The 25,457-nt window shown below is 35.7% G+C and overlaps 1 protein-coding gene across 2 annotated transcripts; it reads left to right on the plus strand.

Moving 5' to 3' along the window:
* The first annotated feature begins 2,231 nt into the window (after positions 1–2,231).
* Positions 2,232–25,100, plus strand: LRRD1 (leucine rich repeats and death domain containing 1). 2 transcript variants are annotated; one of them, XM_052001117.1, is made up of 5 exons: positions 3,701–6,756; positions 9,066–9,264; positions 17,676–17,837; positions 22,391–22,508; positions 24,881–25,100. In XM_052001117.1, exons 1-5 carry the CDS (start codon positions 4,639–4,641, stop codon positions 25,065–25,067), a joined length of 2,784 nt encoding a protein of 927 aa, XP_051857077.1. In that variant the 5' UTR covers positions 3,701–4,638; the 3' UTR covers positions 25,068–25,100. The 2 variants fall into 2 exon arrangements, with proteins under 2 accessions (XP_051857078.1, XP_051857077.1); XM_052001118.1 differs by lacking the exon at positions 22,391–22,508 and having other exon boundaries at positions 2,232–6,756.
* The last annotated feature ends 357 nt before the right edge of the window (positions 25,101–25,457 follow it).

Raw genomic sequence — 25,457 nt, forward strand, 5'->3', positions numbered from 1 at the left:
CTGTTTGCCTCAGTTTCCTCATCTTATCAAATGAGCTAGAGAAGGAAAATGGCAAACCACAGAAGATCTTTGTCAAGAACTCCAAATGGGGTCATGGAGAGTCAAACCTAACTGAAAAAGACTAAACAATATCTTGATTTAAGAAAATGATCCCTCAATGCTTAGAAGAAAAGCCATAGGGTGTCTGTCTCATCTTATCCATGTCTTCTCATCCTGGAGGAGTATTTTTGGTAAAAACCACAGGGCCTTTCCCCACTATTGGAATTCTTTTTCTATTTCTTAAATACCAGTTCAGCTGCATAGGCCCACCTTTTTCATTCAAGGGAACTGTTTGATAATAGTATATTTTTCATCACTTCTCTTAGACTAGTCAGCTCGGATCATTTGCTTACCTGTCTCAGCCACTCTCCTTTCATTACCCTTTGAATCGACTGTAATTTTGATTCTTCAGTCATCCAATCAGCAAGCATTGTATCAGCTACTATGCTGTAAGCTGGGAATGCAAACTCAATGAATGAAACTATTCCAAAAAACTAATGGAGGGATTGGTCTGCTATCATGATATTTCTTGGATCCCAGCCAAATTTTGACTTTCACTAATGATCATAAAATATTGATTCAGCCTTGAAAATTTACATAAAATCATGGGTAAACTTTACTCCTTTTTTGTGTCTTTATCTCCTTTTCATTTTTCAACTCAATCTCTAGCTTCCCTTTTAAGACTGGACATACCCAGTGGAGAAGAAAGCATCTGCCCCCATATCTTTTGGAGGTCTGGCTTTTTGAAATTTTAGCAATAAAGCAGACCTCAGCTTTTCTTTTTTTCAACTTTTACTTTAACCATTTTTTAAAAGTACATTTCCCCCCCAAATACAAGCAAAAAGATACACGCAATAGTTACCTTCACAAAACCTTGTTTCCAAATTTTTCTTCTCCTCCCCCCCAAGACAACAAGCAATCTGATATAGCAATTCTTCTAAACAAAGTTCCATATTGGTCATGCTGCACCCCTCAGAAATCAGATTAAAGGGGGGGAAAAGCACAGGAAAGGAAAAAACAAACAACAAAAAGATGAAAATATTCTGCTTTGATCCACATTCAATCTCCATAGTTCTGTCTCTGGATGCAGATGACTCTCTTCATCACAAGTCTATTGGAATTACCTTGAATCACTTCATTGTTGAAAACAGCCAAGGTCCATCACATGTTACTATGTACAGTGTTCTCTTGGTTCTGCTCACTTCATTCAGTATTAGTTCATGAACTCTTTACAGGCTTTTCTGAAATCAGCCCGCTCATCAGTTCTTATAGAACAATAATATGCCATTATATTCATATACCATAACTCATTCAGGTATTTCCCAACTAAAGGACATCCACTCAATTTCTTTGCCACTACAAAAAGGTTAGCTTTACTTCTTTAACACTTCACCATCCAATTTTCCTTTCTTATTCTCTTTATTTTCAAATTATTTCAAAAGTACATAAAGCTAGAGAAACTATTTTAAAAATTTCAAAAACCTCATTTAAAACATTTTAATGCCAAATCTGTCATATCCTGTGTTTTGTTCAATGTGTTATGTACCAAAATACCTTTCTCATTATTCTCTCTCTCCCTGAGTGCTTGAGCCATTTCCTTAAAACACTTCCTTAATTTATGAAGATCCCCAAAGAAGCAGGAGAAAAGCTGCTGTCAAAGTCATTTCCCACTCTAAGGGGAAAAGGTCCAGTCAGACAGCTCTGTCTTACCCTGGGCAAGGCAAGTGATGATCCCTTTTCTGATCCAGCCTCTAGATGGAGAAAATAGAGATGATGGGGGCAAGTGAAAGTTCCAAAGAATGACAATCTGAACTTTTCTTCTTTTTCTCCCATTCTCTTGATTGCTACTCTCTGCAGTACTCCCTTAAAGAGTACTGTTTTGTCTTACTTGCAATTCTCATCAGATCATTGAAAATTTCTGACACTTCATGATTCTAATAGATATAATTTAAGCCCTGTTAAACAATATTTTATAAAACTCTCGGATTTCCAGATTAAGAAATATTTTGGTAATCTCTTATTCTGAAAGATGAATTTTGGCTCTTTATTATGCAATAATGTAGTCTTTCTTCCTCTCTCCCCCTCTCCCTCCTTCCCTCTTTCTCTCCCTCTCCTCTTTTTCCTTCTCTCTCTCTCTCTCTCTCTCTCTCTCTCTCTCCTTCTCCTACTCTTACTCCTTCTTCCTTCCCTCCCTCCCTCCTTCCCTTTCTCCAGCTCTCTCTGTCTCTCTGTGTGTCTTCTCTGTCTGTCTTTGTCTCTGCTTCCCTCTCTCCTCTCCCATCTAAACTTTTTTCTTTACTCAAGAACTAGCTTAAACAATTTAAATACTTCGATACCTCTTTCTTTCAATATCTCTTATCTGTGTATCCTTTTTTAAAGGATTTTGAGGTTTGTGTAAATTTCTACTATTGATTTTCAAGTAAGATTAAATCCTGTAACTGTTATGGAATCTGATTTTGCCACTATCATTATCTCTTTTTATACTTCCAAAATTTCAATTTCTAAAACTCCACCACATGGAAGAAAAATTTTTATCTAGGTTGCCATTTTTAAATTGCTTCATCTTTTTAAAAAAATGAAATTAAGGTGAGGAAACTCCCTCTACAAACACAGCTTCAGAGTTTTTCAACATGAGAGCCTTAGAGAGCTGGCTAGAGTTCTGGTTGTTAATTTCCTATGCCAATGAAATCAGTCCTGTTCTATCCACTATGCTCTGTTCATGTTGAATTGGCAATATCTATCATAAATAGAAAGACAATACCTTCTTCTATTTAAAAAAAAAAAAGATGAAGCAATTGGTCTCTGATTGTGGAGCATGAAACAACTGATTGTGGAATGAGTGCCAGCTCGGTTGGCCATTTCCTGTCTACATGTTGAATCTTGGACAGATTGTTTAATATTTCTGGGCCTCAGTTTCCTCATTTGTAACATGAAGTAGTCAATCAAGAAAATCTCTGAAATCCTTTCCTACTCTTAGTCCAGCCATCCCATTTGCCTTTAATCAGCAGAGCTTTGTAGCCCCAAAATTGTAAATGGAAAGAGAAAACAAAGCTACAGAGTAGCAAAACAAAGATTCTACATATCTAAAAAGCCAAAGCCCTTCTCTTTAGTCTTTTTAAAGGAAATTTAGGTAAAGTTGGTGCTCAATTATACATGCTATTGCAGGAGAATGTGTAGTAAAATACAGTAAATCCTTCAAATTTCTGTTCTACTTTTATAAATTTTTTTTTTCACTGTTCCCTATTCCTAGAATGTTCTTCCTCCCCCTCTCTGCCTCCTGGCTTTACTGGCTTCCTTCAAATCCCAGCTAAAATCACTTTCTTCAAAAAGCCTTTACCTATCCCTGAGCTCTTGGAGTCAAAAAAATTCATATTCCTGAGTTCAAATTTGACCTCAAACACTTCCTTGCTATGTGACTCTAGGCAAGTCATTTAACATGATTTGCCTCATTTCTCATCCGTAAAATGATTGAGAAGGAAATGACAAAGTACTCTAATCTCTGCCAAGAAAAGCCCAAAAGGAGTCAAGAAGAGTCCAACAAAAATGACTAAACAACAACCTAATATGATTATCTTCGTATACCCTATTTCATCTATACAAAGATGTTTGCATGTTGCCTGCTTAAGTAGATTGCCAGCTCTTTGAGAATATATAATGATTTTTCCTTTCTTTGTATGTTCAGTAAAAGGGAACTAGTGAAGTCCTCTGACTGTCATCCCTCCCTTTTTACCACAACATATGGTATGTATGCATGAATGATTCTTTCTGGATCAAACCTTTGATTTCATTGACCTTGAGAGCATCCTAATTAGCACCTACTTTGCAAATTTTCATCTTGGAGAGCTGTCTGGAGGCACTGAGATGAAGTGACTTGCCCAGCATCTCACAGCCAGTGTATGTTGGAAGTAGAACTTGACCCCTTGTTGTCCTGATACCAAGGCCAGTTCTTTATCCACTATACTATGCTGCTTCTGTCCTAACTCTGCTCTCTCATATCTCTCCATTTTGCCTTAATCATCTATATGTGTACATATGCATAAGAGTAAATAGGGGATTATATATGTGTATAGAATTATAAAATTATATAATATACATATAACCCTATAAAATTATAGGGTTCTGAGATAGAGGAACTCTTTAAGTATAAATGATCTTCACTTTACATGAGGAATTGTCAGAAAGAATTAGCCTGTAACTATAAAGGGATAGATTAACTTTATCATAGAAATGTGGGAAATATAGGCTATAAAATGCCACTTTTTTTGAGGGATAAATTTAACCTTCTTCAAAGTATTCATCCAAGATACCACTGTGAATTTTCTGAATTCATCAAAGAATGAATCTCACTGATATAGAATCAAGTTGAGAGCATAAACTTTGTCCATAAACTTGAAATGTTCACTATATGTTCCCTCTTGTCAAAAAACATCTACCCTTTTAATTTATACTTTCAGAAGAAATCGGTAAAAATACTCATTAAAATCAAGTTACCATCTTGCATTGGCAGAAAACTCCCCCACAAATAATATGTTTGAAGAAAGGATGCTGCTGAAGAAGTGAAAGAAGTCACAGGGAACAGTTAGAAAGGATTTTTTAAAAATGTCCTATTCAGAATTGCCTGAAAACCAAGAAAATCTTGTAACAACACATTTATCTTCTGAAAAAGAAAAGGATAAAAGTACTACTGAATTAGAACAACAAAACCTTGAGGAAAATCTTGAAGATGATGTTGAAAAAGAGATCCCACCACAGCTAGAAAATTATTCTTATATTTCATCAACTCAAAGAACTTCTGATTTAAATGAAAACTATAACCTTCCAGAGACTGAAGGAGATATTGACAAATTACAGGAAGCAGTAGTTGAGGAATTGCCAATTGATAAATCAGAAGAAGAAATGGTAGGCGTCCCACCAGAAGAAGTAGCAGGCGTCCCACCAGAAGAAGTAGCAGGCGTCCCACCAGAAGAAGTAGCAAGGCTGGGGAGTGATTATTTTGGTGAGGATAAAAAAGAAGAAAAGGTGGAAGAGGAAAAGGAGGAGGAGGAGGAAAAAGGGGAGGAGGAAAAGGAGGAAAAAGAAAATGAGGAGGAGCAAGAGGAGGAAGAGTCAGACAAGTTGGAGGAGTTGGAGGAAGAGGAAGAGGAAGAGGAAACAATAATAGAGTTTATTCCACAAATTTCTGAAGACTGTACTAAAAAAAGCTTACAATTTGAGAGCTACACAGAAAATGAAAACTTCAAGGTTAGGCTGATCTCCAAGAATTTGCAGAAAATCCCCAAAGGCCTTTTTAAAACTCAGGATGTAAAATATCTCTATTTAGATAAAAACAAAATAAAAACTTTTGAAGTAGAGTCAAATATGGCAAGTCTTGAAGTACTGTCCATGAAAGAAAATGAATTAATAGCACTTCCACCTGAAATTAAATTGCTTTCTAATCTATGTGTGTTAAATGTCTGCCATAATCGCATAGCCTCCCTCCCAAAAGAAATATCACAACTTGTTTGGTTGAGGCAACTTTTCTTGGATAATAATAAATTTTTGGAATTTCCTACAATATTAGGAAGTCTTGAAAAGTTGGAAACATTAAGCTTGTCTGGAAATGGCTTAAAACGTCTACCAGAAATTATGGCCAATATGAAAAATTTAATGGTCCTCGATCTCAACTCAAATCAATTTTCAATATTTCCTAACATCGTTTGCTACCTCACAAAGTTGATTAAACTGAGTGTCTCAAAAAATCTCATAAGCAGTTTGCCAAAAGAAATCAAACAGCTAAAAAATTTGGAAGAACTTTTCTTGAACCACAATAAATTGACATTTTTACCTGTGCAAATATTCCGGTTGCTGAAACTAAAAAGGCTCCATCTGCTTGACAATAAATTGGAATCTCTTTCCCACAACATTGAGAATTTCAAAGAGCTCAAGGTCCTCCAACTTGACAAAAATTTATTGAAACAACTAAATCAGGAAATTTACTCCTGTGCTAAACTAGAATGTCTTAGCCTTAGTGACAATGCCTTAGAAATAATTCCTGGTAACATTCACAGACTCCACAATCTAAGAGCACTCTACATCAACCGTAATAAAATCATGGCTATTAATGTGAACGTCTCTCATATGAAATATCTTAAGGTGTTAGAATTTTCTGGAAATGCAATCAAAGGCATTCCAATTGAAATTAAAAATTGCAATCAGATAAGGAAAATGGACTTGAGCTTTAATAAAATACAGGATTTCCCAGTGGGCCTTTGTGCTCTGAGCTTTCTTGAATATTTGAACCTTAATGGAAATGACCTTTCAGAAATACCTCTCGACCTCTCATTTAGTAGACAACTGATCCATTTAGAATTAAGTCAAAATGATCTTTCCTTCTTTTCTGAATACATATGTAGACTTATTAACCTTGATTACTTAAATCTTAGTAAGAACAAAATATCTCAAGTTCCACCATCTATCTCCAATATGACTTCTCTTCGGGTGCTTATTTTAAATGGCAATAATTTTGAAAATTTCCCCAAAGAACTGTGCACTTTAGAAAACCTACAGATACTTGATCTTTCTGAAAACCAAATACAGTATGTCCCTTCTGAAATCAGGAATCTACAAGCGATCCAAAACTTGGACTTCTCAAGCAACAGATTTGGATCTTTTCCAATAGAATTGTGTCATCTGCCTACCCTGAAGGACTTGCAGTTATGCCAAAAGAATGGAAGTAAGGTAAAAAAAAAAAACTTTTCCCCTCATCAAGAGAAAAAATATTTGAGCTTGTATTTTCAGCAGTGATTTCTACAACATTTAGCTACTTAAATTAAACCAATTTGCTATTCCACTTAAAGATTTCAAACAGCTTTAAATAAGGGAGATTTACAGGGAAAAAATAGCTTAATTAACAGGTGTAACTGAAGTCAATAGCTAAAGTATCTTATCTTTCATGGTTCCCTTTTAGATATTAAATGGCTGCTTGTGGGAATACTCTCTCAAATCAGAGAACCATAGAAACTCCAAGTTGGAAAGGACTTCCAAAGTCCTCGAGTGCAGCCCACAACACAGTTACCCTTCTACAGCATCCGTGCCAAAGATACTTTGCTTGAATACTTGTAGGGACAGAGCCCTCACTCAACAAATCCTGAGGCTCTTTTTTTTTTTTTTGCCTATTTTTGTACAATGGTTGTTGGATAGCTGCCAAAAATAAATTGAGCTGAAATTTGTAGACTTCTGTTCTTATACCCTAGGACCACATTACTTTTTTGGCCAGTATATCACATGATGACTCATACTGAACTTGCTATTAGACCCTTAATTCTTTTTTTTTTTTTTTAACTTAATAGTATTTTTTTCCAATTAAATGCAAAGAGAGTTTGTAACATTTGTTTTTGTAACATTTTGAGCTCCAATTTCCCCCTTTCCTCCCTTACTTCCCCCTTCTCAATACAGCAAGCAGTCTGATATAGATTATACATGTACAGTCATTTTTAACATATTTCCATATTAGTTGTGTTGTGAAAGAAAAATCAGAACAAAAGGAAAAACCAGAGAAATAAAAAACAAAAAAGTAAAAACAGTATACTTCAATCTGCTTTCAGTGTCCATAATTCTTTCCCTGGATGTGGATAGTAGCATTTTATATTGGAATTTAGATCCTCAATTCTTTTTTCATTTGAGCCATTTTCTTGCCAAATCTCCCCACTCCTGTGTGTGCATGCAATAGATTTATCTGAATTAAAGAGGTAGGACTCTACAGTTATTGCTATTATTCATTCACTTTGTTATATTCAATCCACCATTCCAGTCAGTCAAGATCTGGGATTAGGGGCAGTTTGATGGTACAGGGGATAAAGCATTGAACCCTGGAGTCAGAAGGACATGAGTTCCACTCCAAACTCAGACACTTGATACTTATTAGTTGTTATGAGCCTGGGCAAGACACTTAAGCCTAATTGCCTCTCCGCTTCCCCCCCTCCCCCCCCCCAAAAAAAAAAAAAAAGGAAAAAAGAAAAAAGAAAAGTACATTATATTTTGTTGGGAAAATTATTTTTTCTTTTCTTTTTCTTTTTGGAAAAAAATAAAAAGAAAAGAAAAAATAATCTGCATGAAACTGTTGACTTATAGGTTGAAATATTTAGCTTCCTTCCCCTTTATAAAAACATATAGTTTCCTAGAAATATAAAAATGCACTAGATCTTCCATATCCTTACCAATATAGTTTTAAGATCATTCTAATTTATAGTTTCTAGTTTAATATCTAACATATTAATATCTTAAAATTTATACTATTTTTCACTGAGGACATTTTTTGTAGCTACATAAAATCTATCTGTTTTAGACCACTTATCCGCTATAAAAGAAGCTTAATCTTGTTTATTTATATATTTTCTAGCACATTTTATAGCCTTTATTAGTTATATTTGTCACACATACAGGATGCTTTAAAATCTTTGGTGCAGTTTCAAGCTATTAAAGCTTTCAGGTCAGCCCATATTTTCTCTGTTTTGTTGCTTTCCTTTAGATATTTAAGTACATTATATTTTGTTGGGAAAAGAATTGGTTTTTTGTTTAATATTTGAATACATCCATCTTGGGTCTGATTAAATCAATTATTTTTGATTTAGTAGTCAAGATCTTTCCCATCTAAAAACTAGTATATAGATACATATCTGTATATATATGTTGTAATGTTTTCTTCTGGGTTTTTTGCTTCTCTATGCTATATGTTTTGTTAACTTTGTTTATATTAGTAATTTAAACCATCTGGAAATAATTGTAGATTTTATATGGGCTGAGGTATGGATCAAAGCTAATAATTTTCCATACATATATCCAAATACATCCATTATAGAGCAACTCCTTTCCCCTTTCCCCACTTTGCTATTACCTTCACTTATAGTAGATTGAGTCATAATAGTATGAGTCTATCTGCTCCCCATAATTGCTTCTAAAAATATCTCCTTGCCAGTCCTTTACTATTTTTGAAAAAAAAAAATATGGATGACTCTAAAGTATAACTTTTTATCGAATTTTTGTTACAGTTAACCCAAGTTCCAGATGAACTGTCTAATTTGACTCAGCTTGAAATCCTTGATATTTCACATAATACTATAAAAGAACTTCCAAAGAATATCGGAGAATTAAAAAATTTGGTCACTTTCAAAGCCAATAACAACTTGATAGGTCTTCTTCCATTATCTTTTGAATCTTTAAACAAGCTCCAGCATCTAAACATGAGTGGTGAGTATTGAATCTTTCTGTCCTGAAGAAAATAAAAAAGAGATTAAGTATGGTAGGTGTGTTCTTCTAGAAATGTCTGCTAGAGGTAAAGAGTAGATTAGGTGAGGAACTTTTAAAGATGAGAAATGAAAAAAATCCACTCAGATGGACACCAATATTGCAGTAGAGTACATGGTAGGAAAGTAAGAACTTTGGGTTTGAGTCAGAGAATCAGAGTTTCATCCCTAGTCCTGTTTAACTACCTGTGTGACTTCAAGCAGGTCACTTTTAGGTCTCAGTTTTCTCAGATGTAATCTGATGACATCATACTAAATAACTGCCAAAGTTTCTTCAAGATCTTAATTTTTATTTTAATTTAATTTAATTTTTTTTTTTGCTGAGGCAATTGGGATTAAGTGATTTGCCCAGGGTCACAAAACCAGGAAGTGTTTTAAGTGTCTGAGGTCAGATTTGAACTCAAGTCCTCCTGACTTCAGGGCTGGCACTCTATCCACTGTGCCACCTAGCTGCTGCAAGCTCTTAAATTCTTAAGAAAATGTGAAATCAATGGACATGTGTTTAAGGGATACAAAGAAAGAATATGATTTAGTTCCTGACCTGAAAATATACGTGCCTCAGCCAGAGAAGCTGAATGTATTCACGCAGGTATGTGTGTAGTATGTACATATATGTTTCGTACATATATGAAGATGGAGATTTTGTATGTGGAACTGAAGAAACTGGAGGTGTGTGCGTATGGAGGCATACCTCAGAGACACTGCAGAGAACTGCAGAAAAACAAATATCATAATGAAGCAAGTCACATGATTTTGCCGGTTTCTCTGTGCATATAAAAGTTATGTTTAAACTATAGTCTAGTTCACTAAGTGTTCAGTAGTATTATATTTTTAAAATGTAAATACCTTAATTTAAAAATACTTTATTGATAAAGTGGCTAATCATTGAGGAGTCAGGGAAAGTTGTCATTTTTTCGGGATGGAAGAAGGTCTTACCTCCGTGTTGATGGATGCTTGCAGTTCAGGGTAGTGCTTGTTGAAGACTGGGGTGGCTTTGGCAGTTTCTTACAAATAAAATAGCAATGAAATTAGGCATCTGGATTGACCTAATTTTGATATTATTGGCCTAATTTTGATATTATTGTGTCTCAGGGAATAGGGAGGCCTGAGGACAGGAAAAGAGATGAGGTATAACTGGTGGAGCAGTCAGAACATACCCAACATTTATTGGGGAATGTTTATTGATTACTTTTACTGTCTTATATGGGCACAGTTTATGGCTTCCCAAAATAATTACAATAATAACATCAAAGATCATTATCACAGGTCACCGTAACTGAGATGATAATAATGAAAAAGTATGAAATATTGTAAAAATTACCAAAGTCTGACACAGACATACTATATGAGCACATGCTGTTGGAATAATGACGCCAATAGACTTGCTGGGCACAGGGTTGCCACAAACCTTCACTTTGTAAAAAAAAAAAAATGCAGTAAAGCAAAGCACAATAAAACAAAACATGCCTTTCATCAACAAGCAATCACAACATCACAAAACTTAAGTGAAAATCTAGTTCACTACAAGAAAAAGAGTTCACAATCCTTACAGAAGTATGCTTATTTATGACAGAAGGAGAAGAGAACAGGAAGGGAGAGGTGCGGACTGGGAGAGGAAAGATGGGGGAAAGGACAAAACCCTTCCCGAAGGGGAGGGACAAGATCATAGCAAAAGCCACATTCTTTTCCTTTGGAAACACTTGACTATGAAGAGAGGAGGGTCGCTTATGTGCAAAGGACCCAGCTGCACACAGGTATTATCCCAGCCTGGCACAGACTGGCTGGCGACTATCTCGTCTCCCAAGGACATTTGGGGCACAACAACAATTATGTCAACACATTCAGGGACTCCTCCAGTGTTTCTGGAAAATATGGCAACTCAAAAAGACAAGTTCAGGGTAACTCTTAAGAGACCTTAACACTGTACATATGTGTGCATATACACATTTGTAGATGTACAATGTACATATACAGATATATATGTTTACATGGGTTGTATATATGTGTTTACTTCATGCACATATATATGCACACACAAATAAAAAGTTCTTTTCTACAGTGTTCATTTCTCTTTTTTCTTCTCCTGCATTCCCCAAGATTTAAATATTTACAATAAACATTGACTGACAGATGTTCTATGTCTTCCCCACTGAACCATCTTATATTCATCCAAGTGTCCGTTTGAAAAAAGAATAAACAGGAAACACTTTAAAGGTGTAATAAGTGGAAATATGCACATGCTATTAACATAATATCAGAAAACAAATATGAAACACCAAAATATTTTAAAAAGAAAAAGGTTTACAACATACCTTAACAGAGATTCAGCAAAATGATTCTCACTGAGCCATGTTGCATTTTGAAATGTTCTGTGCATCCATTCACAAATAATATATTTTGTTTTCAGCTCCTTTCTTCATTGTATGCTGTGTTTCTCCAACAGAATGTAAATCCTTGAGTGACAAGATTATGGCAGTTTTGTTTTGTATCCTTAATCTGGAGGGCATAGTGCAGGTGGTCCTCAAAGTGCAGTCCAAAGAATTGTGGGGTCTCTGAAACCTTTTCAGAGGGTCTACAAATTCAAAATTATTTTTTATTTCTAATATATTCTAATATATATTTCTAATAAAAATATTTCTAATTTCTATTTTTAATAGAAATTAATTCTAATATAATTTCTAATAAATAAAATTTCTAATATATTTTTATTTTAATTTCTAATATAATAGAAATAGAAATATTTCTAATAATTTCTAATATAGAAATATTTCTAATAAATTAGAATTAATTTCTAATGGAAATTTCTAATATTTTAAATAAATAACTATAAATATAACCCATGTGAACAAAAACTCTTTGAACAGATCCTTGATAGTTTTTTTTAACAACATGAAAATACTGAGAACAAAGGTTTGAGAACCACTGGCATAGTGCTTAGCACATCAAATAATCAGCAATTATTAAGCATCTACCATGTGCTAGATACTGTACTAGGGATACAAGTACAAAAAATGAAACAATCCTCATTTATATGGACTCTGAGATAGAGAGATAAAGCAGGAGTATGTTTTAGGTACATGGGACAAAGAGGGTGAAATAATGATGGAGACTGGAAGATGGAGAGCCAGGTGTAAGTATCAGAGATAAGGCCAGTTAGGCTGGATCAAAGAGTATGAGAGGGGGATTAATATCCTAAGAGACTGGAAATATAGGTAAGGGCCAGAATGCAAAAGGCTTTAATAACTAATGGCAATAGGAAAAAAATTGGAATTGTTGAGTATGAGAGTAATAATCTGTGCTTAAGGAAAATTATTTTGGCAGCAGTGCATATGATGGACTTGAGTAGATACTTGAGGTCCAGAGACCAGTTAGGAGATAGTTACAATAATCTAGATGAGAAGTGATAGACACCTGAACTAAGGGGTAACTGTGTAGAGAGAAGGATTGGATGCAGAAAATATGGAGGAAGGAACAAGATTTGGGGGGATGTGCAGCAAGGTGAGAGTAAAACATTTAGTATAATGTCTGACAATGATAAGCACTTCAAAAATACTTGTTGACTTGTCAAACTGAGAACTGGAAGAAAGGGTGGTACCTTTCACAGAAATAAAGAAATTTGGAAGACAAGAAGGGCAAGTATTGAGTTCTGTGTTGTATGTGTTGAATTTAAGATATTGATGGGACAACCAATTTGAAATGGTGATGTAGAACCAAAATTCAAGGGAGAAATTAGAGCATAGATAGATAGATACATAGATAATAGTTACATAGATACATAGATAGATGAATAGATAAATACACTGGTAGGCAGATACATGCATATATATTCATAAATAGATAGTTTCGCAGACAGAGAGACAAATAGATGATAGTGACATAGAGAGATCCCTGGATGGGTAGATTCATACATACATACATAGGTTTATAGATAGTTATATAGACAGATCAATGATAAAGACCTAGATAGCTACATAGGTAGATAGATGGTCATACATACATAGGTAGACAGATAACATACATCATTATACATAGACATAGATGATAATGATATAGACAGATGGAAACAGATGCATATATAAATTTATATAGATAGATGATAGTGACATAGATTAAATACATACATAGGTAGACATACATAAATAGACAGTTTGTACATAGATAAAAGGATAGATAGATACATACATAAATACATAGATAATCTATATAAATCTTTTGCATAGAAATGTAGAAATTTTAGATAAACCCATTGAAGCTGATGAGGTTTCTAAGAGTGTGTCAGAAGGAGATAAGGGCCTAGGAAAGAACTTTGAAAAACATCCATTTAAATGTAAATTACAAGCTAGCAAAGGAGATGGAAAAGGAAAGCTCTGACATTAGAAATAGAATGAGGGAAAGGGTAGTATCTTGAAAACCTAGATAGAGAAAATATCCAAATGGAGGGAGGGTATCAGCAGTATTCAATGAAGCAGATAACATTAAGGATAAGAATTGATAAGACCATAGTTCTTCACTCATTTCAGTTATGTCCAACTCTTCATGACTTTTTTTTTTTTTTTTGGCGGGAGTGGTTCTTGCAAAGACACTAGACTGGTTTGACATTTTCTTCTCCAGCTCATTTTACATATGAGAAACTGAAGCAAATAGTGACTTGTCTAGAATCACACAGCTAGTAACTCTGAAGCTGGATTGAGATTTGTCAGTTGATAACTTTGGAAAGAGTAGTTTTCTTTGAGGAAGGAAATCTTAAGTCATATTGGAAAAGATTAAAGAGTCAATGAGAAGAGAATGAAAGTAAGTGAAAGCACTGAGTGTAAGCAATTTTTTCTCCAGGAGTTTAATTGACCAAGTAAGCAGACATTAACTTGAGAAGATGATAGGATCAATTTAAAGTTTTGTGGGGTTTTTTAGGAACAGAAGAGATTTTGGTGTGCTTGAAGTCAATAGGGAAGGTGTCAGTAAAGAGAGATTCCAGAGAAAGGAGATGACTGAGGAAGTATAATCCATTGGAAAAGTTAAGAGGGAATGGGATCACATACACATGTGGAAGAATGACCTTGGCAGGAAGAGCCACCTGTTTGATAGACCCTGGGGGAAAAGAAGAGAATGTAGGAGATGGGGCCAGAGGATTTTGAGATGAAGAGAATAGAAAGAGAAGAGAGCGCTCACATTAATTGACCTCAATATTTTAGTAAAAAGGCAAGATCCTCAAGTAGGAGAAGAGAGAGGGGAGAAGTCTTCTGCAAAAGGTTTGAGGAGAAAAGAGATTTGGAATAACTTCTACTGAGAAAAGGCTAAAGAATCAATTCAAGAGTAATAAAACGAATCAAAACTGTCAACAGTGAGAGTTGAACAACATGATCAGTCAACCAACTTAACACTCTCTGCTCTCAAGAAGCTTACAATCTAATAGAGGAGACAACATGCAAACATATATATAAAGCATGCTCTATACAGGATAAATGAAATATAATTAATTAACAGAGGAAAGGCACTGGCAATAGGAAAGGTTAGGAACACTTTCTGTAAAAAGTGAGATTTTAGTTAGGGTTTAAAGGAAGTCAGACAGGTCAGTAGCTGGAGCAGAAGGGGGAGAATGTTCTTGACATGGAGGATAGAAAGAATGCCTGGAGCTGAGAGATAAAGCCTCTTGAAAACAAAGAGGTCAGAGTCATTAGATTGAAGATTACATCCTAGGGAATAAGGTAAGGTATATGAAGACTGACAAGGTAGCAGAGGGCTAGGTTATGAAAGGCTTTGAATGCTAAATAGAGCGTTTTTATATTTGATCCCAGGCAATAAAAAGCCATTGGAATTTATTGACTAGGGAAGTGGGGGAAGAGAAAAATACGATCAAATCTGTGCTTTAGGAAAATCATGTGCAGAATTGCAGTGGTGTGCCGGAGGCAGGCAGACTCATCAACAGGCTGTTGCCAGTATTGAGGCAAGAGGAGATAGGGGTCTCTAGTACGTCTGGCACATATCAAAGAGAAGGGGATGTATTAGATGTTACAAAAGTAAAATCAATAGACCTTGGCAACAGCCTAGATATAGGGGGAGTGGTGAGAGAGACTGAGGAATTGAGGGTGATAACTCCTAGGCGACTCTACTGTGGTGTCCTCCACAATAAGAAGAAGATAAGAAGGGGATAGTGGAAGGTTTAGTGGAAAAGATAAGGGATTGGGTATTGGACATATAAAGTTTTGGAAATCTACTGGACAAGTTGTCTTTTTTGTTTGTTTGTTTTAAGCTTTTTATTTTCAAAACATATGCATAGTTTTCAACATTAACCCTTACAAAACCTTGCATTCCAAATGTTTTTTCTCCCTCCCTTCCTCTAATCCCCTTCCCCAAATGGCAATAATCCAATATAGGTTTAAACATGTGTAATTCTTCTAAACATATTTCTGCATTTATTGTGCTGCACAAGAAAAATCAGATCAAAGAGGGAAAAAATGAGAAACAAGAAGCAAGCAAACAACAACAAAAAAGGTGAAAATACTATGTTGTGATCTACACTCAGTGCCTCCACCTCCCCCCTAGTCCCTTTTTTGGTTGTAGATAGCTCTCTCCATCATATGACCATTGGAACTGACTTGAATTCAGATCAAGATGCCTAAAGGGTAGTTAAAGATGTGAGAGTAGAAGTCAGCAGAGAGTTTGTGCTCAATTTACGATTTAAGAATAATCACCATGGAGATGGCAATGAAATCTACTAAATCACTGAGGGAAGAGAGAAGAGGATCTAAAACAGAATCCTGAGAAGCACCTATCATCCTAGAGCATGATCTGAAGGAAGAATTCAGCAAAGGAGACTGAAAAAGAGTAGTCACATAGGTAGGAGGAAAATCAGGAGAGAGTAGTGTCTCATGAACCTAAAAGAGAAGCAAGTGTCAAGGAGGAGAGAATATTGAAGACTGCAGAGAAGTGAAGGAAAAAGAGGTTTGAGAAAAGGCCCTTAAGAGATCAATGGCTGAGTCATATAAAAGGAATTCAGATGGATCAATCCAAAGTCTTGTGTTTGGGTTCAAGAACAAATTGGGGGAGGCCTAATTTGTCTGTTTGTCTTGTTTAAACAGCTTGTCTGGGAAAAATAGAGGTGGCTACAATTTCCATGAGAGTAGAATCAGGGTGTCATGGTAGCCCAAAACCCTAAAGCAACTGTAGACTGAATTAGGAGTGATAATTCACCTTACAGGAAAGAAAGACTAATAGTGCTACTCTCTTCAGTCCTCTGGAGGATGGGGTTCAATTCTGAGGGTCACCATCACCATTAAGGATGGAATATCCAGAAGCAACAAGAATGGACACTTGTTCCTTGGGTCCATCTCACATTATGGAAATGGAGAGATTAGTCCAGAGAAGAAAAGATTCAGAGGGAGATATTGTTGAGGCACAGAAGGGATCCCAAAAAAGTTGGGGACCTATATCGGGAGGTATGTCAAAAGAATTTGCAGACTTGAACCCATATCCAAGTCAAGGGGCAAAGGAACTAGGAGACACATTTAGTTCTTCACGTCATTGATACGCTAATTTTATGGCCTAGAAGTAGCACTCTAAGGTTAGCATTTAGGATTTACTAATGTATCTTCCCTAAAGTCTAAGGGAAGAAATAGTATTATATCCCTAGGCCAGAAGACTTTTTACAATCATTGATGGATAGATTGTTAGAACAGAAGCCCTCTGAGGTCAATAGGACTTTCCTACTGCCGTCTCCCCTAGAAGCTATATTCCATCAATATGATAACTATCATTAAGCATATGAAAGACTAGGACATGAAACAAAGATTACTCCATTCTCTTTGGCCCTAGTGAGCAGAACCTGGCACAGTGAGTGAAAGCTGCAAAAGGGCAAAGTTGGGCTTGACAATAGGGAATATTTTGTATCAAATGGAGTCATCCAAAAGTAGAATGGTTTTCCTCAAGAAGGGCGGATGCCCTTGAACTGGATTGCTCAAGCTGAGACTGGATGACAGTTGGATGGCTGTTGCCACAGTTGGGCGTGTCTTTCAGGGTTGGGAGTTGGGACTGGTATGCTCTCTTCTAATTCTAAACTTTGGTGATTCCATGAAATAGTCATTAAGCAACCACAGGCAGAGGCCTGAACCAAGTACTTGGGATATATGTTCTCACTCTGGATTTCACAGTCTCACTGAGTAAGCCCTCCAGAGTCCTTCACCCTATCTCTCAAGTCTTAAGTTGGGTTCAGAAGCCCTGGATTCAAATTCTTGGCTTGGTCATTTCTTACTTGTATGTGATTAACAGGGTCTAGATTTTTTTAAGCCTTGGATTCACTGAATGTCTCCCTAACTTTCCTTCACTGAAGAAACAATTTTAATACTGATGTTTTTCTACTAGGAAATCGTCTGACGACATTGCCTAATAGTCTCAATAATCTTTCTTCACTGAGGGAAATAAATTTTGATGAGAATCCTTTGGTTAAGCCTCCAGCTGAAATCTGTAAAGGGAAGGTACTAAATGTCATCGGACATTATCTCCAGAAAGCTGAGGACAGAGACGGTAGGTGATGAATAAGTATTCTGTAAGAGTATCAATTGAGATGACTTTGTCTATATTTACTCCTGCCTCCTCTGTGCATATAATGGTCCCTAACTCCTCCCTCTCAGTTCAATGTAACTTTTTTGTAGGCAATAATTGTTTCTTTTTATATTCTCAGAGTATAGCCCAGTAACAACTTGCACTTATTAAATGTGTCTTGACTGAATAAATGAACCTATCATTTGTAAATAACAAAGGTTGTTGTTAAAGAATTCTTATCTTTCCTTTTAGAGATTATACCTGGTTCATTTAGGTGTGAATACTGTGTGAATATCTCCCTCCCTTCCCCAAATACTATGTATTGATTTGGTATATATCCTTTGCATATTTATCTGTGAACATACATATACATTCTGTGTGGGATAGGTGCTGGAGCCCCTGACCCAAAGTCAGAGGCATCTTCAGATACAAAAAGGAAGCATTTCTTAGGTCCTTGTAAGGAGCAAATCAGCTGAGCAGACTCAGAGCTTCTTACTCCCATCTCCCAGCATGTGCCTGGCCCTAGGGGAGCAGGAAATAATGAATCTGGTTAAATAGCAAAAGACCCAAGTCTCTTCATTGGATGGACTGAAAAACCATGGACCAGTGGTAGGCAACATTGTCTACTTCCTGTGGGTTCCTTCACTTCCCCCAGAGCATAGACCTAGGGTCTGACCTTTCCTACCCTACAGCCCTGTAGGAATAAAGATCATGTGATTTAAGCCCTAGGGCCTGACCTAATCCATCTCATAAACTTTTTGAGAAATCTTCACTTGGTCCCATTCAATTCCCAAAGAATATAAACTCTTTTCTATTTGTATCTTCAGTGCCTGGCGCAGTTTCTGATACACAGTTGTGTGATGCTGGAGAAACTGAGGCAAGATAGAGATTTGAGAGTTCTTAATATTTTATTTGAGTTTTTGAGGAGAGAGAGTCTAGAGGCAGAGCAGAATCCATTCTGCCTCCAAGGCTGAATTGGACTTTCATCTCAAAGAATCCAGCATTGAATGTGAGAGTCCAGTGATTTATATATGGCTCTAAGTGATCAGGGAAGACAAAGGCAAAAGGAGAGTCTCCGAACACTGGTGTGTGCAGGAATTTCCAGGAAGGGACCATCAATTTGGTTCTGACAGGTTGAGGGTAAGACCATAAATTTTGATAAATTGGGGGTGAAGGGAGTAGTCACTAGAGTCAGAAGAAAGTCTGGAACAAGAGATATGTAAGCATTTCTCTTAGTAACTTATCTGCCTATGGAATGCTAGTGGTCAGGACTCCCAGCCCTAATTATCTCAGTCCTAATAGTCAGGAAGGGGATTTGCAACCAGGGGGATTGAGGCAGAACAATTCAAGGAACTGAAGCAGAACAATTTAGAGAAACTGAGGCAGAACAATAAAAGGAAACTGTGGTACAACAGTTGTAGATGCTTAATGAATGCTAGTTTCTTAGACAACTAAGTAATAAGAATAAAATCATCCCTGTCTTCCCTATTATATGAGTTTAAAATATAATAGCAATAATTCTGGTTCTTAAGATCTGTACTAATAAGTACAAAAAGTAGAAGAGCCCACTGGAGAAGGAAGAGTGATTCTTTTCCATGATTCTTGCCTCTTGTTAGAGAAGTGATGGACCATAAGTATGGAATGAGGCTTATATCATTAGATATGGTTAATGTGTTAGGGGGTTTTCCTTTATTCCTTTGTTTTAAGTGTGAAGAATTAACTGAGTGAAGACAATCTCATGGGAATATAGCTTTAAACCAAAATTGTGATTTGAGATTTTATAATAATAGAGCTACAGCTAAAAAGTTGCAAGTTTTCCTTTCCTATTTCCTACCACTCCTCAATTAACATTTAAGTATTTCTTTTAAAGGGGAGAATGGCTTTGAATTCTATATCTGCTTATATATCAGTTCTATAGGGAAATTTAAATTAAGAGTTTATTATTATTGACTTGTACTGTTTCTGGGTTAGATTTTTGAGATTAGAATATAAGCCTGGACCTCCCCCAAACAATGGGGCTTCTGCATTCAGGGTATTTAATTTTATGTTTCAAAGCTTTGCTTTGCCCTTCTTTGCTGACAAACCACCTTGTCAGATGGAAGATGCCCTTTCTTGCAAGATCTTAATAAACCTCTTTTTGCTTTTTCTTACTCTGAAAGTCTCTGTTTTGTGGACATACTGTCCCACACATAAGGAAGGGTTCTATTAGGAGGTGAATTGGAAAATAGTCATTTGGAAGTGACAGTAATGTGAAAGAAGAGTATCAGTAAAATTTTTTTCTTTGTTTTTAAAGAATGATTCCTTCCATTCAAGGACCTCACTGACACATTCTTTGATTCATTCACACTCATTTTGGAACACTTCAGATTAGCTATTACTTGTTCACTTCTACAACCACCATATGTATTGATAAGTCCTATGTAACAGGACTTCCCACAAGAGAAGAAACAGCAAGAGATTGAATCTGTATAATACTAAAAATACTAGGACCAGAGCTATTCTTGTCCAACAGTTGTAGGAAAGAGACTAGTTCTTTCCGAAATAACATCCTGTTGACACAAAATCTGTTAATATTAACATCCTATGTAAATTTTCTATTGCTGCTGCCTATTCCTCAAAGCTTTTTAAAATATATATATTGGATTTTTTTTACATTATTGTCATTTTCCAATACCACTCCCATTGCCTTGCCCCATTTCATACATATTCAGAGATACACTGATGCACACAAACACAAACATACTCCTTCTCCCTGTAACAAAGAAGTACAATTAAGCAAAACACGCATGACAGGACATACCTCATTCTGTCCCTATAGTCCACCACTCAGAAGAGAGATAAAATGTTTCATTAATCAGTTTATAAGCGGTAAGATAGGGTACTGATCTGAACTGAGAAGCCTCTTAAAAGATCTTCCTGTGGAACAAGGAGCTTTTACCAGCCCAAAGCATAAAAGGAGGAGAACAGGGGAGTGGGATGACTACCCTGATTATGGCCAGGGTAATACTACCTTCTGTTGTCAATCATTGCTACTTAAGCTCTTGAAGAGGCCTGAGAATCAGTCTGTCATGGCATTCTCTGGTTCCATCCTCCTATTTTATAGATATAACCCATAGCCCAGGTCCCTAAAATATCACAGATCAAATCCAGTCTTGGTGATTGAACCCCAAAGACGTGTCTCTTTAGCTTATTTTGTCCCGCCCCAGAGTTTTCTTCTGAATATATCTTGTACATAGTTTGAATCTGGCTTATGTGCATTTGTAGCAAAGTACTATAAGAATTAGAGATTACAATATACATACCTAGTCTAGGATATCTTGTTCTACCTTACAGAAAATGCAAAACACCTAAAAGGACTCACAATTCACAAGTAACTAGGCAAACACATTCGAAATTCAAAGTAGCCAAAGATTAGAATCTTGATGTCCCAATTCCTAATACAATTTATCGCAAAGTTTCCAGAGCTATGTAGAGTCAGAGGAACTAGGCATTCTATTAACTTTTGTCACCTTCCTCTGTTAAGAAAGAAATGACATTTGGCCTTCAGTATTAGGAATTTTTAGAAAGATTCATAAAACACTGCACTTGTGTATTTTATTTTGATTTTGAACTTAACAAATCCCAAATAAAATGGGTATTTCCATATACATAATAGAGGAGAAAGAGAGGATTGTATATAAAACTACAGATCACTTTTATGTACAGCTTGCTTTTGTTTCTGGCATATATTCAACTTGTTATTTTTTTAAAGTCTGGTTTGTCTCTGCTTTCTGGTCTTTTTCCTGTTCTCTTTAAATTAAAATAAGCTACTCAATAGCCCTCTTTCATTTCTTTTTCTTTCCATTTTTAAAATCCTGTTCCTATCCCTTTTCACTCTCCTCATTCTCCAAAATTTTAATTTAAAAAATTGCATTTACATTCATCATCCACTTCAGAGTTGTCTTCTAAAATTGAATCCTTGCTAAAGATCAGCTTAACCAAAGTGACTCCTCATTAAATGGGGAAAATGAAAAACTCAAGTAGTGCAGACGGTTGAGAACAATGACTTTCAAATTTGGTTAGCGACAGCATAAGCCAGTCAGAGATTACTTGAGTTGAGACAGAGAAAAAAGCTCTATTTAAACACCAGTAGAAAAATCACAAGATTTGAGAATCAGTATCCTGGCTCAGGGATAAATTCTGTGTGAATTTGGTCAGCTACTTAACCTTTCTATGTTTCAGATTCTTAAACTAGAATATGGAGTGGAGAAGGGTATAGGCTTGGATTAGATTGTCTCTGAGGTATCTTTAATGTTAAAGTTATACAAAGATGTTATTGCCAAGACAAATTAAGCATGGTCACAGGATAGGAGAAACTGTCGATTAGTGGCTCTGCTTTTTGTTTGAATTATTTTGAACATCAGACATGTGCGTGTTAATAAAATAAGATATAGAAATATCCCTTGTAAATTATATATGGTGTTGATTTAAAACGTAAAATCCTTGTCAAATGAAGTTAACTTAAAACTTCCTTTGTTCTTTTTTTTTTTTTCCAGAGAAAATCTTGCAGAAATTGTTCAGGATAGTTTCTCAAAATCTCCCTAAATTGTACTTTGAGTTTTTCTGCCAAAAGCTACAAATGAAGAAGCCAGTGATTGAAGTTCTGATGAAGAAGTACTTCTGCATAATAAGATTTATAGTTTTCCCTTTCATGTGTCCATGTATATAAATGAGATAATACATATAAGATACCTGGCAAACTTTAGAATACTAAATAAGTGGCAAATATTTTCTGATGATATACATATCTGAAATACAGCTAGATGATACAATGAATAGAGACTGGGCTGGGAATCTGAAAGATTCTTCATAAGTTCAAATCCAGCCTTGGACCACTAGCTGTGGGACCCTGTATCACTTCATTTTGCTTGCTTCATTTTCCTCATCCTTAAGATGAGATGAAGAAGGAAATGGCAAACCACTCTAGTTAGTATCTTTGCCTAGAAAATCCCAAATGGGTCATGAAGAGTCAAACATGAAAGAAGCGACAAAATAACAATAACATATATGCACACATGTCACAAAACAAAGTAAAAACAATTTATAAATTGACCAATTGCTTTTTGGTCCTCTAATAGGTTGTGGTTTACTTCTAGGTCATTAACAATGTTTTGCATTACACACGAGTGTTTGCATTTCACAAATCTTGCTTGTCAAGGAGCCAAGCTCATTTACTATTTTCAAGGGAGAAATAATTCTGCTTCAGTAAACTATTATCCTTTTGGATTGAAGTATGAACAGGAGACTCTATCAATTTAATTTCATAAAACCTGAATAGTAACATTGTGATCTACATAGTTTAATATTAAGATAATATGATGTTCCAATTTAGAAACCTTTTCATTAGCATAAGATAGAAATAATAATATTGTATTAGCTGTTTGCTAACTTGAAATTTGAAAGCATATCAGAGAAACAGGCAGATAAACTGTCAGAAGAGCAAAGAGGGATGTTTGGGAAGATCAATGCTCTAACCTATACCTAGGCTATATAATTAAGGCATCAAACAGCAGTTATAGTACTTGTACTGGTGATGGATGACACTAGTCCCTTACCCTTTTGATATGGCAATTTTAGAGACATTTCAGAGCAGCTAGGTGGTGTAGTGGGCAGAGTACTGGGCCTGGAGTCAGGAAGCCTCCTCTTCCTGAGTTCAAATCTGGCCTCAGACATTAACTAGCTGTGTGATCCTGGGCCAGCCACTCAGTTTCCTCATTTGTAAACTGAATTGGAGAAGGAAATGGCAAATCATTCCAGTATCTTTGCCAAGAAAATCCCAAAAGGGGTCACAAAGCAACAGACAGGATTGTGAAACAAGTGAATGAAAAAAGCAACAAATCCTTTCCCCCAAATTCTCCCTCTCCTTAACTGTCTCTAAATAGAGATACAGAAGGGACCATCATTCTGCTAATGTTTCAGGTTCCCATATTGGCTTTCTCCTTATCACCTCCATTTCCCTCAATGCAGCCAATCAGCTGCTAACTCTTACACCTCCACACCACCTCTATCTTCATGCACAGGCTCCCTTAGTTTAGTGCTTCAACATTTCTTCCTTAGGTAATTGTAGCTTCCTCCTAATTGGTCACCTGCTCCAAGTCCCTTACCACTCCAAGTCCATTCCACACACTGCTGCCAAAGGAATTTTCCTGACCATAAGACTCTCCTACTCTATCAACTCCAATGGCTTCCTATTGCTTCCAGGATTAAAAAAAAAAAATGAACTTCTTTTTAAAGCCCTTTCCCAGCCTGGATCCAAACTTTCTTCTCCCAAATTGTAAAGATTTATTGTAAAGATCATATGAGATCTTTATACAGAGTTTAGCATAGTGTTCTGTACATAATGGGCTCTCTCTTAATAAATACTTATTTCCTTTTTTTTCCAACCCGATTGGACATTACTCCCTTTCCCCCCCACTCCTGAAGTCAGCCCAAATAGCTTTTTTTTTTTTACACATAACATTCCAGTCCCCATCCTCCATGGTTTTACTTTAACCATTCACTTTGCCTAAAAATCATTCTCTCCTTAAGTATATTCTTCTAGATAAAATCTTTCCTGATATCCCCAAGTACTAGTGCCTTCTCTCCAAACCACTTTGTACTTAATAATTTGAATGTATTTTAAAATTTTTGTATTCAATACACACACATTCGTGTGTGTGTGTATACTTTTTGAGACAAGTGCTAAGTTTAGTGTGTTCTTGGTAAGGATAAAAAGTGTGACATTTGAATTTAATGACAATGTATGCATTCATTTCCTATAAGACTTATATATTCATGATATTTATAGTAGTAGTTGTAGTAGTAGTAGTAGTAGTAGTAGGAAAAATTGAGGTCTAGTGCAGAAAAAAAGGCACTTGTGTAATAACACATGGCAGAAGATCTAGGAAGAAGATGGAAGTATGATGATGGTGGAGGTGATGATGATAATGATTTTTAGTTTATAATTTTGTGATAATAAAAATTAAAGATTTTTTTCTCAACTTTAGGATTAATACTAAATTGGAAGAAGCAACTCTTGAAGCACTCAACATATGGAGGGTAGAAAAAGATCCACCTCTACATCCTGTTGTATTGCGAGACCAGCTTATAAGAATAATAACTATTACAGGGATAGAAGAACTGGTTGATAAAGTCTCAGCTCTAAAGCTTTGTACCAAGTTATTCAAATTCTAAGTATATATAGAAATAAAATGAAAGCTTATGAAACATTTGTGTCACTGGGTCTATAAAAATGAATATTTGCACTGTAATTTTATTTTAGAATAATGGAATATTTGTAATGAGCTGGTGGCTCTATCAACAGTTGATGGCATAACTTCTCAAGCAACCATGATAAAATGCTGTACATGTAGTGTTTTCTTTTTACTTGCTATGTTGCTTTGAAAATTAGAGGAGGGGATGTTTTGAAAAATGAACTTTTTTACCCATGAGAAAATTTATTCTTTATAACCAATGACCATAAATCAATACTCAGATTTCAAAACTATCTCCACAAATTTGAACCATTTAGGTCTTGAATCAGATAAAATAAAAACATATTAAAGGATGCAAACACTTGAGATG

The sequence above is a fragment of the Antechinus flavipes genome, chromosome 5 (assembly GCF_016432865.1).
Source record: "Antechinus flavipes isolate AdamAnt ecotype Samford, QLD, Australia chromosome 5, AdamAnt_v2, whole genome shotgun sequence".
NCBI classification, from domain to species: Eukaryota; Metazoa; Chordata; class Mammalia; order Dasyuromorphia; family Dasyuridae; genus Antechinus; species Antechinus flavipes.

What these genes read in the sequence shown, in the direction of transcription:
- LRRD1 (XM_052001117.1), top strand. Translation starts at nt 4,639, where the DNA reads ATGTCCTATTCAGAATTGCCTGAAAACCAAGAAAATCTTGTAACAACA. An exon ending in GCCAAAAGAATGGAAGTAAG is followed by an intron (nt 6,757 to 9,065) that starts GTAAAAAAAAAA and finishes TTTTTGTTACAG; the next exon opens with TTAACCCAAGTTCCAGATGA. An exon ending in CCAGCATCTAAACATGAGTG is followed by an intron (nt 9,265 to 17,675) that starts GTGAGTATTGAA and finishes TTTTTCTACTAG; the next exon opens with GAAATCGTCTGACGACATTG.